Source organism: Sylvia atricapilla, chromosome 19, assembly GCF_009819655.1.
Source record: "Sylvia atricapilla isolate bSylAtr1 chromosome 19, bSylAtr1.pri, whole genome shotgun sequence".
NCBI classification, from domain to species: domain Eukaryota; kingdom Metazoa; phylum Chordata; class Aves; order Passeriformes; family Sylviidae; genus Sylvia; species Sylvia atricapilla.
Window position 1 is genome coordinate 8,580,202 of NC_089158.1, and position 17,706 is coordinate 8,597,907.

Genomic DNA, 17,706 nt, shown 5'->3' on the forward strand with positions numbered 1-17,706 from the left:
CCTGGAGAGCAGCACAGGAGCTGCAGGGATGGGCAACCAGCTTTGCAGCACCTTTGCAGGCACCAGGGGCACCTGTCCCCTGTCGTGACACCTGGCTTGGGGCTGCAGGGACTTGTCCCCACCTTCTCCACGTGCCAACAAGCACAGGGAGTGTGGAGAGGCAGCTGCCCTGCCTGGGCCAGGTCTGTGCTCCACAGCCCTGTGCCCGCTGCTCCCTGGGAGCTGTTATCCCAGGATAATGCTAAGGGAAAAGCCAGGAGAAGCTGAACACCCCCAGGTCACACAGTGTGGCACAGCCAGGCACTCATGGCACGAGGTAAGGCATTTATTTACTGCCTCTCCAGTTGGGAGAGGGCTCAGAGTCCAGTTTGGAAGGAACTGCGTGACCTTTGGTGATGTGAACTGGAAGAGAGAAGGATGGAGATGCTGATGGGAGCCCAGCCTTCTCCTGCTGCCCTGTGCCTTCCTGTAGATGGTGTGGCTTCATCCCCAGCCTGGGGCTGGGCAGGGAGATAAGAGCTGTGGATGCACTCAGCTTGCTCCAGGCACTCTGCTAGAGTTCGTTCTTGCAGGAACCTGGGAAGAAGATTGGAAAACAAAAAAATAAATTCAGCAAGATAAATTCAGTAATTAGCCTGGCTTTGGTTTGTGTCTTTCTCAGGCAGAATGAGACTAAACTGAGCCTCTGGGAATGTCACCCACACTTGCTGCTTTCCTTCTGCCAAACAAGCCCAGGCTGGCTCAGGAGTGTCACTCTCACCTCCCTTGCCTGGGCCCTGTGCACAGTGTCCCCAAAGCCAGTGACAGTCTTTGCTGGATCAGGGGTAGTTCAGACCTAGAGGGGCCAAAATCATTATGGCTTAAAGAGCTCTGACCTGCTGCCTTCTGCTGATGGTTTAAAGAAGAGAAAATGGCTTTTTTGTCATTGCACACACCCCCATTGAGCAGTTAATTGGGGAGTGCAGTTGTAGGGTAGCATTTGTTGGGAAATGCTCCACCAGGCACAGGATAGGGATGGCTGAATAACTCCATGGGATGCCCTGCGAGCCCCAGAGCTTGCTGGAGTATGACAGGACAGCTTTGTGTCTTACAGGAACTTGCAAGGCCATGAAAAGAGACAAAAACAAGTTTTACTTGCTGAGACAGACTTGGCAGAAATTAATTTCAGGACTTTGGAGTCATCCTTTGGAATGAATCCATGTTACCTTGTGATACTGCTCACATTCCTCTGTGCTGTCATTAATAATATGTGCAGGGCACTACTAGAAAATTCAGCCTGCTGGAACACTCAGTGGTTCTGGTAATTACCCCTTTCTGAGATGGTTTTTAAGTGCCTATTTGCAGCTACTTTGTCTTCAAACCCGTTCTTTAAATTCTTTTTCTCTCTCAGCCATTACTGCAAGCACTGAACTGGGACTAGATATGCCCTGAACCAGTTCCTCCTGAGTCTTTCCAAGACTCTGCAAGCCGTGCCTAGTTTCTGGAATTACTTAATGGGAAAAGGAGCTGCAAAGGGCTGCCTATCAAAATGAAAGAGTTCAGATGGTTGAGCACCACGGGGACCCGAGGGGATGCTGTCCCTCTGTGTGGTGGGGACACCAGGCAGGACCTGCCACCTCCAGCCATTTCACACATGGCAGCTCTCACTGGGCTCCCTTCCTCACTTTGCTACTTCGGAGACCCTCTCTGGTGCCCTTACTGATCTGTAAACTCCCAAAAGAAACGCCTAAAACTTCCCAGGCTCATAAATCTGCCAACTTCTGCACGCTCCCCTAAACTTCCCTGATTGACTTTTTGGACTGTTAATTTCCTAAGAGCTCGGGGTTCTTTCCTAAGGACCGAGTTATCAGGAGGGGACAGCAGCCGTGAGGTGCTGCCTGACACACAGTGACACACTCCTCCCTGAGCTCTGCCCCACAGCCACGTCTCCATGTGCCAATCCTACAATTTCTGGCTGCTGTAAAGGCAATCAGATGGTGCAGCCACAGAAACAGCTTTGAAACGAAGCTAATGGGCTGTTTGTGTTCATCCTTTATTAATTACAGGCTGCTGAGCTTGAGGCAGATCCAGATTAACAGTGGCATATGTGTTAGTGATCTCGCTGGCCCACATCTGCTCCCCGTGGCCAGGATGGCTGGAGAGAGATCCTTCCCCGCTGCTTTTTGCTGCCACTTACAGGTCTCCAGGCGCTCCTCCAGGAAGGAGATCTGCTCGCTCAGGGAGTCGATCCTGTCCAGCTGCTGGAGGGAGTGGGACAGGCGGCTGATGGGGTCTGCACCGACATCCTCCGGCGGCATCAGGTTGTGGAAGGGGGCCAGCACCAGCTGGAGCTTCTGCAGGGAGAAGGAGAGCTGTGAGTGCATCCCTCCCGGCCAGGAGGACCACCAGGGAGGGCTCAAGGGGCTGTGGTTGTGTTCAAAGGGCTGGAAAAGCCGCGGTGTGGGCGCTGCCGGCGGCGGGGAGCACAGCTGGGATCGCTGCCGGGATGTTAAAAATAGAGTCGGGCAGGAGGGAAACCCTGGCTGCAAACAGCCCCGGGTGGGAGCTGCCTGAGCAGGAACAGGGCAGGGGGATGTGCTGCAACTCGCCTGCTCCAGCGCTTCCACTCTGCTCCTCAGGTCCTCCATTTCTTCCTTCATTTCACTGGAGGGACCTGAAAAAATGACCGAGGGCGTGTCAGTGAGTAAAATCCCATTGCTGAGGTGAGGTGGAAGCTGCTGGGGAGAAAGACACGGCTGCAGGGCTCTGACCAAGCTCTGCTTTCCACCCCCAGGGTCTGCCCTGCTGTGATCATGCCCCAGAGCATCAGCTGCTAAAGGCACAGGCTGCTCCTGCTGCTGCAGCACCTGCAATGAAGTGGGGAGGCTTTCAGGCAGTGGGGCGATGCTTAAAGGACAAGAGATCAGGTGGATCCTGGCCTTTTGTTGCCAAAAAACCCAGCTCTCTGTTCTGTGGTGGGAACACGGGATTGTCCCTGCTGAGGGCCCTGGGCAGGGATGGAGGCAGGTGTAGGCTGTCCCAGATGTTTGCTGTGTGTTGCCGGTGCTGGCCACAGCGCATTATTACTCACGGTACGAGTTTGAAGTGTCACAGCGCGTACCAAAAGTAATAATGGGCCATCACCAGCGGCGCCCGCCGCTCCTCGTGGCTCCAGACCTGCCCTGCGGGAATGAGGATGATGATGATGATGGAGAGAACAGACACATCCCAGACACCTCCAGCCACAGCCAGGCCCTGCCACCCTCACAGATGGATTTGTGCTCAGGGGAAGTCGTGTGGTTGGGAGAATAAAGCTGAGGGCTCCTGCCTGTTGTCACCTCTCCCATCTCCTGTGACACTGAGTGAGCCCCCTCAGCTCTCCCTGCAGGCCCCCAGCAGCTGGGGCTCAGTGTGGGGACAGGTTACCTGCTTGGCTGGAGGTGTCTGTCGCAGGGGCTGGCACCAGGGGCTGGCAGCCCTTGGCATCGGCAGCGAGGCTGAAACCGTCCAGGCAGGCACAGTGGAAGCCCCCGGCTGTGTTGATGCAGAGCTGGCTGCACCCGTGGCTCTGGCTGGCACATTCATCCACGTCTGGAACACAGGAAGAGCTCAGTGAGGAGGGGGACAGGTGGCTTTGACACAGGGGGGCCGTGTGGAACCCCAGTGAGTGGCCCTCCAAGTGAGCTGGTGTTTGTGCCGGGCACAGCTCTGGGTGTCCCAGCACCACCAGTGCCTGGGACAGCCCTGGATAAACCTGGGCTGAGACAGATGGGGTCTGGCCTCCTCCCCTCCTCCTGCTGCCCCCACAGCACAGCCAGAAGTAAAAGCTGTGGTCAAAAACATCCCAGCTCTGGCCAGGCGGGCGCAGGCAGAGCTCGGCTCTCATCCCGGATTTATGGCCGGGGTTTTGGTTCCAGCCAGCTGTGGCGAGGAGCTATCAGCCTTTCAAGTGTGTACAAAACCCAGTAACCTCTCCTCACACGGGGGAGTTATTAAAGCTGTTCCCACAAAGCAGAAAGAGCTGAAGCGCTTCCCACGCCCGGGCAAATCTGTTTTAGGCACTGGGAAAATCCTTTCCCTCGGAGCTGGAGCTGTCAGCGATGGGCTCAGCCCTGCCTGGCCCAGCATGGGTCAATGCCACACGCTCCCCCTCTGCCTTACAGGAGGCTGCCAAGCTGGGAAAAGCTGGGAAGAGCCATGGCAGGGGTTTACAGCCCTGGTGTGCACCATGCTGCCCGATTTCCCTGTGTTATGAGGAGCAGCAGGCTGTTCCTGCGCTGGAGAGGAGTCTGGACATCACCAGGCTTCCCCTCCACCCCCGGATATTTTTGGTTTCTGGATTTTCAGTCTCTGCAGTAAAAGGGCGTTTTAGTTTACAGCAGGAGTTTACAAAGCCTGGGAGGGATGATCACGAACACACGATCTCAGGCCGGCCCCACAAGGCTCTGTGCTGCACAGAGGCTTTTGCTGGCATGCTCACAGCTCTGCTCACACTGACCCAGCACGGAGCAGCAGGCAGAGAAAATGGGGATGCCAGAGCTGCACAAGAGGACTGGGAGCACTGAGGCAGCCAAAGGGAGGTCAGATCTCCCCTGGGAGCCACACTTCCCTGGAATAGGTGTGCAAGTGCATGCAGAGGGGCAGAATTAGAGAGGCCCAAGGTCTGATAGGAGCCACAGCGCTGGTCCCTGTCCCCTCTGAGGGTCTGGTGTAGGGCAGAGGACACCAAGAGCCCCATGGCAGCTGGGATGCTCCCAGGAGAAGCTGTGCCAGCAGCAGGGGACAAGTGTGACACAGGGAGCAGGGACAGGGGGGACATGGTCAGTACCTGTCTGGCAGGCTCGTCCCGTCCAGCCAGGGGGGCAGGAGCATCTCCCAGGGAAAGTGCAGCTCCCGCCGTTCTGGCACGGCTCCCAGCAGAGAGCTGTGAGAGGGAACACCAGCACAGCGTCACCCAGCAGCTCCGGGGTCACCCTCCCTCCCACCCTGGGTGTGTGCACACCCCAAAACACAGCAGCCCCACACAGCGGGGTTGAGCTGCCCAGGGGAAACAGGGCTCAGGATGGGCGGAAGGAAGAGGAGCTGGAAAGGAGCTGAGGGGGCTGCAGGCAGCAAAGATGGGAGAGAGGAGGGAAACAGGCAGCAACAGTCCCTGATACCACACTCTGAGCTCATCTAGAGACAGATTGGCTGCTGCTGTGGTTTGCATTTGTAGCCTCCTGAAAGCTTTTCTCATCCATTCCTGCTGATTTAGATGGGAAGGCCTTATTCATTTTATTCATCCTCTGGTAACTATAAAGGTAATAAGTGATCCCTAAGGGAAAAGGCCCGAGAGGCAGCAGAGAAAAGCTGGGAATTAATCAGATATTGAACAGCATTTGGCTGTGATGCTGAAAATTTAATTCAGGGAGAATCCACCTGACACAGGCAGAGGGTTGGTAAAGGAGAGATGTGGTCTTGGGGCCCCCTCTAGGGACATGAGGGGTCTGGGGATGGGCAGTGGCACCAGGGTGACCCAGCAGCTCCTTACCTCTGTTACAGCCCAGTCTGTGGCCGTTTGCTCTGCTCCAGCCAGGACAACACGAGGCTGTGGGCTCAGGCAGCTGCCTGTACCTCTGCCTGTAGGCAACCCTGTAGATGGTCCTGCAAGACAAGGACGGGCTGAGCCGGGTACCCCAAACCTGCGTCCTGCTCCCACAGCACCTCAGGGCGCTGCCAGGGGCTGGGATCCCCATCCCTGTGGATGGAGCAGGATCTCTGGGCTCACCTGTAGGTGCTGCAGAGGCGGTGGCCCTGGCAGGTGGTGAGGTAGGGCTGGTACACGGGCTGCACGTGGGACTCGGTGTGGGCGCTCGGTGGCCCCGCGGCACAAACCCTGCGGCTGAGCACACACTGGGGTCAGCCCCACGGCCGGGACACGGCCCCAGCTCCCCTCCCTGCACAGGGCTAGCAGACAGCAGTGCCTGGTTGCCCCCTCAGTGACCTGGGAAGCCACTTGAAGCTGTTTGGGGTCAGTGACACAACTCTGAGCACTGTGAGCGGCGCGGACGCTTCCTCCCTCGTCCCGAGGGAGCAGCTGGGGACCCAGATTTAGGGATGATTTATTCATTGTCTCCCTTCCCCTAAAATCACTCCCTTTCTGGGTGGATTTTTTCCTTTTCTGAGCCTTTTGCATTCCTGAAACGGATGCTCCTGTGGTCACCAAGAAATTAATGATTTCACAGGAAGGGTCAGGCTCACCGCAAAGAAAATAGAGGTTGGATAAATGGCACTCCCCAGCCTTCCTGAGATAAGTGTTATCCAGTCAAAAAACTTTCCCAAGATTAACAGCCAAAGTGGTCTTGGTTAAACATCCTTATTTTTTTTTCAACAATTTCCAGTCCAAGCAGGTCAGTCCCACTGAGAAACCCATCTACTTGTCTCAGCCTCCCAGCTCAATTGGAAACTAAAATAAAAAGCCTGGGAATTAGCATGGACATCAGATGGCTTCCATTAACTCCAGAAAACTCCTCTCAGCCTCATGATTAATGTTATAGAAGATGTAATTTTTAAATGGCAATTGTTTGCTTTGTAAAACTTAGAATAAAGTTTTAGCTGCAGCCTGTGCGTGTGAGCGAGGAATTCAGCTGTGGTTTCAGTCCTGGACACAATGTGAAAGGTTTGATGCTGGAGGAGCATTTCAGTGTAAAAACAAACTTTGCAGAAAATGTGAGCTGTGTCTGGGGGAGGGTTTTGAGCTCCTCTCGGCTGGGGCCCTGAGCTCTGGGCTTGCTCAGACCCAGCAGGAGCTGAGCTGTGCCTGCCCAGGCTGTGCTGGGATCCAGGGAGTTCTCCCAGACCCATCTCCCAGAAAAAAGGGAATGGGAATCACTGGAGCTTCCAGGACCACGGGCCCCAGCAGCATCCTGGGGAGCACACAGCACAACCTGGGGCTTTCCACACCCGTGTCCCTGGGTGTCCATCAGAGCTGGGAGCTGCATCCTCCTCTGATGGGAGCTGCATCCTCTAATCACAGCTTGTTCACAAGGCTTGATGTGTGTGCTAGCAGGATTTCACACATATTTTCATGAAGGATATGCTTGAAAGAAACAGTAATAATTCCTGAACAGCTCAGGGCCTGATGAGCTTTTGACTCTCCTGAACAAACAGCCCAGAGCATCTTTGTGTTGCTGCATGGAATTAAATAGAACTGGGATATTTCCTCTGAGAGATGTTTTAGCTTCAGGGAGAAAACAAACAACCGGCAAGGAGCTGCTGAGCCTTTTTTTCCACCTCCTCACCAGCCCAGAGAGCCACACAGAGAGAGGATGTGCCTCACCCCGATGGGTGGAGAACACCCCTGAGAGGTGCAGACAGATCAGGGCCTTACCCTGCCTGGGCAAAGCCCTCGGTGCTGCTGGAGCTGAGGATGAGGAGGAGTCCCCAGAGGAGGCAGCCGAGGCTCTGCATGTCCTGCTCTTCCGTGGGATGTGCTGGCTCCTACTGCATGGCTCGGCCTTCAGTGGGGATTCCTGCAAGCAGGAGAGCAGCATTGTGAATGTGAGGAAATTCCAGGGCAAAGTTCTTCACTTGGAACAGCGATTGGACACTGGAATGGTCTGCCCAGGGAGGCAGTGGAGTCACCATCCCTGGATGTGTTTAAACAAAGACTGGATGTGGCACTCAGTGCCATGGTGTAGTTGATGAGGAGGTGTTAGGTCACAGGTTGGACTTGATGATCTCAAAGGCCTTTTCCAACCTAGTCCATCCTGTGATTCTGTGAGGTGGCCCTGCCCAGGGGGGGACATCTGACAGAGCCGTGGGGACAAACCCCCGGCAAGGTGGGAGCTGCTCCAGGCACAAACCCACCTTGCACCGCTCCTCTCATCAATATTAATCCAGGAATTATTCCTGATTTACCCCTGGGGATGCTCTCAGGGCACCAGGGGCTGTGCAGTGTGTGCTGAGGGGCAGGGAAGGGACGTGTGTTGCCTGAAACTCGCCGCCAGTTCCAGGCATCGAGGGCAAAACAATGGCCCATCATTTCTTAATGCATGCAGCATTGTAAAGCTGTGTTTTCCCACCACATAAAACACTGAAATCTGATCTTCTTCTCTTTAAAACACAAATTCGTGACAGAAGAAAGTGCTGTAAGGGCCATATGTACCATCTGCAGAGTCGGTTCTGAGGCACAAACAGAGAGGTTTTGATTTTCTAGCTGAGGACAAATACGAAACAAGGCTGAAGAAGGTCAGTAACAATATCCAATTTAAACAATGTCTCATTTAAACAAACCACTTGGCCTCCGGATGGCAGCAGCTGAAGGAGAAAGAAATGAAACCCACCTTAAATATGCACCAGTTAAGGAAAGAATGAGACCTTCTGCTTAAACTTTCCGAAAGGGGAGACTACACAACACAAAACCTCCTTCTGAGACTGCAGATATGGTGTGCTGCAAATCAACTTTCTAAAACCCCCACGTGCTGTGGGGCAGGACTGGACTGGAAAATTGTAGTTTGATCCCCAAAGCCCATTGGGAAATCCCAACTCTGAAACAGAGTGTTACAAATAACCACGGCAAGTCTGCAGACCCTGCAGGTCTCCAAGGCAGTCGGGATCATCCTTTCCTTGGGGCAGGAGAAGAATCTGAGGCAGGGGAGAAATGGAGATTCACATCTGGAAAGAAACGAGCCTGGTGCCTTCCTGCCCCTTAATATCAAATGGCAAATATCAAATATCCCAGCAGATTTCCAGGCAAGCCCAGCCCTGAGGATGGAAGGAGGGTTTTGGTGCTTTAAAGCTGGTATTCCTCCATTCTCCTTCAAACACAGCAATTAATTTAATTTCCTAATGATGAATTTGTGGTGCCTCCACCATCAGGAAAGCAAATCTCGTTTGTCCTGCAGGAAAGATTGTTAAAAATAGTGAAGAAGCTTTCCCTGTCCCCAATCCTGCTGGAGACACTCCAAGGACACTGGTGCACAGACACACACCAACTCCCCTTTGCTCCATCAGCCAGCTTTTCCCAGGGCTGTACTGGGACACAAAACTTCCCTACAACCCCAGATCCTGATTTCCTGAAGTCTGGAAGTCAAACTCTGCCAACCATCTCCATCCTCCCACAGGATTCCCGTGGCTGCCATGGGAGCTTTCCTTGTGGGGACGGCCAGAAACACAGAGCCTAAAATACAGAGAGATTGTTTTTGTCACTTTGAATGGAGCAGCTCTGCCCTACCTCGAGCTCTCAGAGGATCCCTCTGGGTCATAAAATTCTGGTTGATTCATACCAGAAAAAGCTGTAAAAGTAGAAAATACGATAGTCTAGACTTGTCTTTTTTATGGGTTTATGAAAATCAACCTCTTTAAAGATGCTGAAGATCCTCTCACCTGTTGCCACCATCTATTCCATGCTTTTTTTAAAGCACAGAACTTAAGGGGGGAAAAAACCATGTTTAAGAAAAAATAAATACTTTTTTTTTTTGTCTCTGCCTTTCAAGACTCTCAAATGACGAGGTGAAGCCCGGTGGTCTGACAAGTGAAATTATGTCCCAGGGGTCAGCAAACCCTCCTTGGCTGACCACGTGCTCCTGCAAACCTGGCGGTCCCCGTCCCACCAGCCAGAACCATGCCCCAAATTCTCCTGAATTCCCAAAATCCTGCTCTTGCCTCACCTGCCACAGCAACTGAGGGGCCACACACAGCCCACGGCGCAGGCGAGCAGCACTTTCTCCAGCTCTGCCCGCGGAACCGAGACTGAAACTCCAGCAGGAGGAATCGTGCTCTGGCTGCGAAGGGACGAGAGAACCCAGCCCCCGGCGAGGATGTGATGACTCTCCCGGGACGGTCACGGCTGCACTGTCCCAGACAGCCAGGCCTGCTTCTGCAGGTGAAACCGCGGCTCCAAACCCGGTCTGTGCCCCCCCCAGAGCCAGATCCTCCCGGAGAGGGTCAGCGGGATGGGACGCGGTACGGCGGGATGGAGCGGGACACGGGCATGGTGACACCGCGGACGGGGGATGTGGCACTGCCCGGCGGGGCACGGGGACACGGGGACGGCGGGGACACTGTCACCATGCCGGGAGCCCGGACCGCTGAGTGCTGCGGATAACCAGAGGGGGCTGCGGCTTCTGCAGGGAGCCGGGTACCGCGGGGGCTGCGGGTGTCCCCGGGGGTTGTGGGGACACGGGTGTCCCCGGGGGCTGTAGGGACACGGGTGTCCCGGGTGGAAGCAGGGATATGGATGACCCCGGAGGGGCTGTAGGGACACGGGTGTCCCGAGTGGAAGCAGGGACACGGATGTCCCCAGGGGGGCTGTGAGGACACTGCTGTCCCCGGAGGGGCTGTAGGGACACGGATGTCCCCAGGGGGCCTGTGAGGACACAGATGTCCCAGGGATGCTCCCCGCGGCCGCAGCACCCCCAGCCCCTGTCCCCCGGCGCTGTCCCCTCCCCACCGGCCCGGGCTCCCCCCGGCCGCTCCCCGCGCTGCGGTACCGAGCCCCTCTCCTCCGACAGCCCCGTGTCTGCCCGCGGGGGATGCGGCCGGGCCGCTCCGGCCGTGCCCAGCCCCGGGCGGTGCCCGCCGGGACTCACCGCTGCTGGAGCCGAGGAGTCGCCGCCTCGCCGCGGCCCCCCGCGCATTTCCTCCCCCGGCCCGAGCCGGTCCCTCCGCCCCGGCCCAATGAGCTCCCGGCGGCGGGGAAAGCGGAGCCTCTCGGCCGGGGCCCGGGGATCTCCGCCTGCCCCCGCCCCGCCGGCCGCCACCTGCCCCCGGCGACACCAGCGGGGACACGGCAGGACCCACCCGCGGTGAGGGGACACGCTGCTGTGGAGTCTCAAAGGTTGTCGCTGGGGACAGGATTGAGGAGGGACCCCTGGTTTGGGTGGATCCGGAGCCTTACCTGGTGACCCCAAGGCAGGCTGAGCCCCCAGCCCACACTGCCAGGACACGCCGGACCCCCCAAAACCCCCTCACCCCGGGGTGTTCAGACTCCCCGGGAGAATGGCCCATCAGCCGTGTCAATTTAATGCCCTTTACTCAGCATTACTGTCCTGGTCCGCACTCTCCACCGTGGGCACAGAGGATTTTAGGAGCAGACATCCCCTCTCCTTAGGTTAGAGACCTGGTCCACACCCTCCCGCCGTGCGCGTTAATCCCCCTGAGCTCATCCCAAAGCCCTGCAGGAGCCGGGGATGAACCGCCAGGACTCCAGCAAACCATAAAGGATGCTTTAAAAATTCCTCAGAAGCCTTCCCGGCTGCGGAGGGACTCTCCAGGGTGACACCCAGGGCTCTGCCCCGGGACAGCTCGGGCAGCCCGAGCCCAGCTGCCTACAGCTTCTCCTCTTAAATACCCGGTTATTTATCACAGCGCCTCGGTTCGTGCCAAATTGCCACTTGTTTTGTCTACATTTTTGTCTGGAAAATTCGAGCACAGAGGGGTATTGTTTCTCAAATGACTTAGGCGCCTGCCCATGCACAGAACCATTCTTAAAGATAGCAGGGATCTGATGTGCAAATGAATGGCAGGATGCAGCCCCCTGGGAATATTTATTCCAATTAAGCCCTGTAAAAATTTTTTAAAGCAATTAAAGGAAATATTTACCAGTTCAACAATAATGGCTCCAAGAGAACAACTGAGATCACTGGCCCATCCCCTCGATTTCCTCAGGGATATTCTGGTGGGTCTGGAGCTGCCTCGGGCCGTGCTGCACCCTCTGGGGAAGCTGAGGGGTGCTTGGGGCTCTCAGTGCCAAAGGAGCTTTGGTGGGATCCTCCTGAGAAGGGAACAGAGGGGAATCCTCTCTGGAAGCGCTGGCGGAGGTGGGGATCCCTCCCAACAGCAGGGAAGGGTTTGCTGGTGCTGGTGGAAGCGCAGTTCCGTGTTGCCCAGATTCTCACACGGGTTTGTTCACCTTCTGGACCCATCCTACCTCTGGGGAATGATTTCAGCTCCCTTAATTTCATCAGCACAGGCAACTTCTCCCAAGAGCCTGGGAAGCACAGTAATTATCTTGTTATGCAGAGAGCGTTATTGGGTTTTTTTTCTGGTGTACAGGGGAGATGAACAGAGCCTGAATTATTGTCTAATAATTGCAAAACACGTGTGGAAGCCTTACAGCTTCTCTGTGTGGCCACACCGAAAGCACAGGAGCTCATTTTGCAGCTGAGACAACTCACCTCATCCGCGGTGCTCCATCAGGTGTCCTGGGCGGGGATCCTTTGCTTAAGGAGCATCTTGGTTTCTTCCTGTGAGGACAGACAAAGCGCAGTGTTACATTTCCTTTGTCAGGCAGACAGAGAGCAGTAAGCCAGCCCTTGCCCAGGATGGACCTGCTGTTCCCTGGACACTCCCAAAGACCCCAGCAGAGCAGGGTGCAGGATGAGAGCAGGGTGGTGGCCACAGAGTCGCTGTGGCACTGAGCTCACACCGCCGGTGTGACAGGCACAGACACTGTCACACCCGTGGCAGGGCGTGAGGAAATCCATCCCCATCCCAGAGCGGGTGTTTTTGGAGCATCCTAAGGCCCTGATGCTCCCTCACCTTGCTGTGATCCCAGTGGGGATCCAGGCAGAGCACCTTTTAGGGCTGAGCAAGCTGGGCGATGAGCAGAGGCTGAGCAGGATCCGTCCCCCCCAGCAGCTTTGCCAGTGCTCAAGGCTGGCATTTTCCAAGGACCCAGGAGAACAGGAGTACACCTGGCACACTCTCCTAGGTGTATCCAAGCCCAGCTTCCTGATTTGTGATCCCATCTGCCACTCCCCAACACTCTATTTTACCATTACACTCCATTTTACCATTACACTCCATTTTACCATTACACTGTTTTACCATCACACCCTATTTTACCATTTACCCTCGTTTAAGGACAAACATCCCTCAGTGCCCCAGGAAACCTTTGCATGAATCCCTGGGATTCCAAGTGTAAATCTGATGGTGAGGAGGAGGATGGCCTCATCCTTCAGCTCCTCACAGGACACCACCACACAGCACAGGACCAAGCACGCTCCTCCCAGGGACTCCACTGGAGCCTTCTCAACAGCAACTCCCCAAGTGCACTGAGCATTTTAAAATTCTGCCAGTATTTTAATTGCAGAAAGTTTCCTTTCCAGTTCCATTCATCGGGTCGTATCTTTGCTCCAGCAAGTGCCCGTGTCAGCTGCTAAAGAGCTGCACACAGCCCATTAAAAGAGCATTTAATCCTCTGCTCTGAAGGAGGGTTCTGTGCCTCCCGTGCTAATATTCACTATGCTGGGAGGGAAATCCCCCCGGACAAGGCCTGGCAAAGTTCCCTTGGAAGCAGAGGAGTTATGCCAGTTCAGGGTAGGGGAAGATCAGATCTGCTGGCGCTGTTGATGTCAGTTTGATGAGCTCCTGACAAAGGCAGCAGGGGATTTTGCCTCCTGCCTGAATTCAGAGCCCTCCCTTGCCCGATGTTTTACATTTTTTTCCCCCCACAGCTTTCTCCCTTGCTCACCAGAAATGTACTCCCACGACATCTAATATTAATGCCTGTCTCCAGGCCAGGGGAGAAATGTTTCTGCCCAACCTCCCTCTTAGATCCAACAATGTCAAAACCTCCTTGTGTCCCACTTGGCTTTGCCACCAGCGTGAGCTGGGAGGGACAATGAGTGTGGCCCCGAGCAGATCTCAGGCTGAGCACCAGGCTGGCTGTGCAGGTGAGATTTTCACCCACCTCCTAAATTCCTAGAGCTTGCCAAACCCACTGCACCTGCCTGGGCATCCAAAAACCCTCCTGAGAGCATCCGTGGTGGATGGAGGGCTGGAGCTGAGGGCTGGAAGCTGTTTGGTAGGAAAAGCTCGGAGGGTGGGAAGTATCAGGGGCATGGAAAAGGAAGGATTAACAGTGGAGAATTCATAGCTCAGCATTAAAACCCCCACATCAGGAACCTGCTCTTTAGAGAGGAGCATTTCCAGCCTCTCACAGAAAACGGGACGTGCCCAGGCACACGAGCTCTCCCCAAACTGGAGTGACAGATGGACAAGGGGACACGGGCAGGAGAGTGACACACATACAGATGCAAAACTTTGCAGCCCCCACAAGCCGTGGCTGACCCCATACCTGCGGTGCACAATGGGCTCTCAGTGCTCTCCACGGGGGTCTGGCACAGAACTGGAAGCAAAAGGGTATTTTTGGTGCTTCTCAACGAAAAAAAGAGAAAAAAAAAAAAAAAAGGAATAAAAAAAAAAAAAAAAAAGGGAGGAATGGCTTTTGCTGTTCTAGGACAAATTCTTCTGCTCAGGCTTTTCATGAGGCTGTTTGTAAACTTTACACTTCTGCAGTTTAAGCTTTGGAGCAGCCCCTGCTCTGCAGAGCTCTGTGAGGAAAATGACCTCCCACTATTCTGTCCTGGCCCATATTGTTCTCAGCTGCGTCAGCTGCACACCAGTTATCTCACTGGAAATCTAGAGGAGTCCACTGATGGCGGTGGGATAAAACCAGGTCAGACCAAGAGCAGGACTTGACCCATAACTCTCACTTTGTTGTCACCAGTGGCTCAGGACTCTGCATATTAAAATCTAGACCTGAACCACACAAAGTGATCTTATTTTTTGGCCTGAGTAAGGACTTCAAAAGCATTAATTGTGTCAGGACCAATGTGTTATAAGTTAAGGTGCCCATGGGGACAAGCAGCAGCTGAGCTGGAGCTGTGCAAACACAAATGCAGGAACAGGGCACCATCCCACAGCCAGCTTTATTTTCTCTCACACGCACACTTGAGTTTTTATTTACATTTAGAGGAGCCAGCAATGGCTGCGGTGTAAAAAAAAAAAAAAAAAAAAAAAAAAAAAAAAACAAAACAAAAAAAAAAACTGGGAAATTATTCATCTCATCCAAGAATAAACCGAATTTTGCTGCTTTCTGTAAAACTTCCCTGGCAAAACGTGGCGGTGGTCCCTTTCCCAGTGAATCACATGGGAAGTGTGGTGAGATAACTGGGAGCTGCGGGATGGCTCAGCCCCTTCACCATCCCAGCACAGAGCTCAGCACAGAGCCTTTCACACAAGAAGGTTTTGCTCTGATTCTCTTTCTCTTCCAGGGGAAAGTCTCCAGCTGCAGGAACCCGCCCTGGGCTGTGGGCGGGATGGGGATCCCGGTGCTCACTTTGGGAGTGAGGAAAGAACAGTTCTGATCCCCCCCTTTCTCTTTGCAGAGACACTTTTATTTCCCTGTCTGCTCTGGGACCTCTTCCCTGGTGTTTCTCCCAGCCCCAGACTGTGGGGCGGGCTCGTTTGCCCCAATTTGTTGCAGTTTATAAATCTGCCTGCCCCGGGGCCAGCCCCATCTGCAGCAGCACAGAGCCTGGGAAAAGGCTCAAACGAGCCTCCGGACCAGATTTAATTTCTCGTCCTTACCTCCAGGGAAACTTAGGAGAGCTGGTGGTGGAACGGCAGAGAGGGGGAGTAGCTCCATCGGCAGATCCCAGGGAAGAGCAGTGAGAATCTGCCGGAGCAGATCCGTGTTTCCCACTGCTGCCCAGAGGTGAGGTGGGTTTTTGAGGATGCTCCAGCCACAACGGCCCTTCTACAGCCTCCCAAGCACTGCCAGACCTTCCCAATCCAGCTTGAAATTAATTTAATCACTGGCAAAGCCTTGTTGTTTCTTTCTGTGTTTGATTCTCTGCTCGGGGTGTTGGTTCCGTGAGTGTTGGACCCTGGGGAAAAAATACGCTGGGTTATTTCTACCAAGAGCCCTTTCACTGGCGTGGTTCTGCTCCATATTCCTGCACAGCCAGACAGTGCCTGGGTACCTCAGCTGTTCCTTTAGCCCAAAATAAAGGACAGGACAACCCCTGCCCACATCCCACACCCGGGTGTGGGACTGAATTCAGCAGCACACAGAGGAGAGCAAGAGGGCAAGGAGCAGAGCGGGGAGGATGGACAGCGTGGTGATGTACCAGAGGTATCCAGAGAGCAGGCAGAGGGAAAAGGGAGGGAGTCACAGCAAGAAAAGAGATTAGCCAAGAATTTCCAGCCATCTCCCAGGAATTCGTGCAAGTGTTTTGCAGCCTCTATACGCACAGGAGGTAAAATTTCCACACTGGCTTTCTCCTCCCCGTGAAAACGGCCTGGCTGCCAGAGGGGTGACTTAAAAACAGCAGCGCTGGAGGCTGGGCTCTGCTCAGAGCAACGCCGCGCTCAGCACGTGGCTGACAGCGGATCCAGCCTCGCCCGGGAGCAGGTGGAGGCTGCCTCACACACCTGAGGGCTCCACGGGAGGCTTTACACACGTGTGTGCTCCAAGGGATGCCTCACACAAATGTTCACTCCGTGCTGGACGTTCCAACCATCCCCAAGGCACCACAAGCAGGGTCAAAACCCACTCAGAGCTCACAAGGATGCTCTCCTGCTGCCAGCTCCTCATCCCACCCCATCCATCCCATCCCATCCCACCCCACCCATCCCCGCCGTGGCTCTGTGGTACCTTGGGTGCCCTGCTGTCCCCCACCGTGCCAGGAGCAGCCCTGCCGTGCTCTCCAGTGGCTCCCGGTGGCCATCCCTGCCCGGTGGCCACCCCGGGTCCAGCAGCCCCGGGCACCGTGGCGGTGTCCCCGATGTCCCCGATGTGTGTCCCCGATGTCCCCGGCATGGTCGCCCTGTGCCGGCCGCGCACACAAGGCAGGAGGTGACTGCCGAGGTGGAAGGGCGGCTTTTTATGCTTTTCTTCCTGTATAAATCAGGCCGGGGATGGACAATCCCAGACAGGACTTCCTGTGTGTGTTGTGAGCTGATAACGGGGCTCGGGCTCGGAGAACAAACACGGCCGCCCCCGAGGGGGACAAGGGGCCGCGGGGCGGGACCCCCACGCCGAGCCCACCGAGGACGGCCACGGGGGGCTGACACGGAGAGCCACCAGTCCCTGGGGACACGGGGAGGGGACAGAGCTGCTGGACCAGGCTCCCTCCTGAGCTTCACACCAGGCCTGGGATGGGTGGGACATATCCCGCATCACCGGGGTTGGTTTTGGCAGCTCCCACTGCAGCCACCTGCCATTCCCCCACCAAGGGGGACACTGGGGACCCCCACAGCACCAGGGACCTGTGCCCAGCGTGCCAGGGCTGGTGGCCACCTCCTCAACCATGGCCGTGTTGGTGCTGGCCACCAGTGCAGCGTCTTCTGAGTGTATTTGTGACTCACAGAAATTTGGGATACAAGGCTGTGCTCAGGTTATTGTGACTCCCCAAAATTCAGGATACAAGGCTCAGCTCAGGTTATTGTGACTCCCTGAAATTTGGAATACTCAGGTTATTGTCACCTTGTCACACTGTGCTTGTGATAGGAAAGAGAGAGGCTCATGATTTGGGCCACCAAACCTGCAGGACATCACCTGACAAAGGTGATCCCTTCAGGGCCAGGCAGCAGAGAAACATGGAAACAACCGCCCTGATGCCCTAATTTTCAAGCCCATTCAGGTGCAAAACTGATTGTATTTCAAATATAATCTGTGTGTGTGTTGTGTGACCTCAGCTGAAAGGAGGAACAACGCAGTTTTTAATGGGATTTTGATCCAGACTGAAAGCAATCTTCTAGAGCACGAGGTTTATGGCAGTGGCAATTATTTCTCGACTCTCCAGGCCCCCACAGCAGCCCGTGGGTTCTGCTCCTGTCCCAGCAGAGTGCCTGACATGAATTTAGAGCCACGTGTCACCTGGGGCTCCCCTGTGTCCCCACAGCAGCTCCTGCGCAGGCTCGAGGGGAGCACGGAATTATTCCCACCCTGATTCA

General features: G+C 55.1%; 1 protein-coding gene across 3 annotated transcripts; it reads right to left on the minus strand.

Annotated features, from left to right (window-relative positions):
* Positions 1-307: 307 nt before the first annotated feature.
* EGFL7 (EGF like domain multiple 7) lies at positions 308-16,578 on the minus strand. Of its 3 annotated transcripts, XM_066332899.1 has the most exons (11): positions 16,406-16,578; positions 15,337-15,635; positions 12,138-12,206; positions 7,349-7,490; positions 5,747-5,860; positions 5,510-5,622; positions 4,808-4,903; positions 3,406-3,570; positions 2,589-2,653; positions 2,177-2,333; positions 308-576 (listed from the first exon to the last, which is right to left on the minus strand). In XM_066332899.1, exons 4-11 carry the CDS (start codon positions 7,426-7,428, stop codon positions 554-556), a joined length of 813 nt encoding a protein of 270 aa, XP_066188996.1. In that variant the 5' UTR covers positions 7,429-7,490; positions 12,138-12,206; positions 15,337-15,635; positions 16,406-16,578; the 3' UTR covers positions 308-553. The 3 variants fall into 3 exon arrangements, with proteins under 3 accessions (XP_066188996.1, XP_066188997.1, XP_066188998.1); XM_066332900.1 differs by lacking the exons at positions 15,337-15,635; positions 16,406-16,578 and adding an exon at positions 11,563-11,731 and having other exon boundaries at positions 12,134-12,206; XM_066332901.1 differs by lacking the exons at positions 12,138-12,206; positions 15,337-15,635; positions 16,406-16,578 and adding an exon at positions 8,126-8,277.
* Positions 16,579-17,706: the final 1,128 nt, after the last annotated feature.

What these genes read in the sequence shown, in the direction of transcription:
- EGFL7 (XM_066332899.1), bottom strand. Translation starts at nt 7,428, where the DNA reads ATGCAGAGCCTCGGCTGCCTCCTCTGGGGACTCCTCCTCATCCTCAGC. An exon ending in CGCCTCTGCAGCACCTACAG is followed by an intron (nt 5,623 to 5,746) that starts GTGAGCCCAGAG and finishes CTTGTCTTGCAG; the next exon opens with GACCATCTACAGGGTTGCCT. An exon ending in GGGACGAGCCTGCCAGACAG is followed by an intron (nt 3,571 to 4,807) that starts GTACTGACCATG and finishes CCTGTGTTCCAG; the next exon opens with ACGTGGATGAATGTGCCAGC.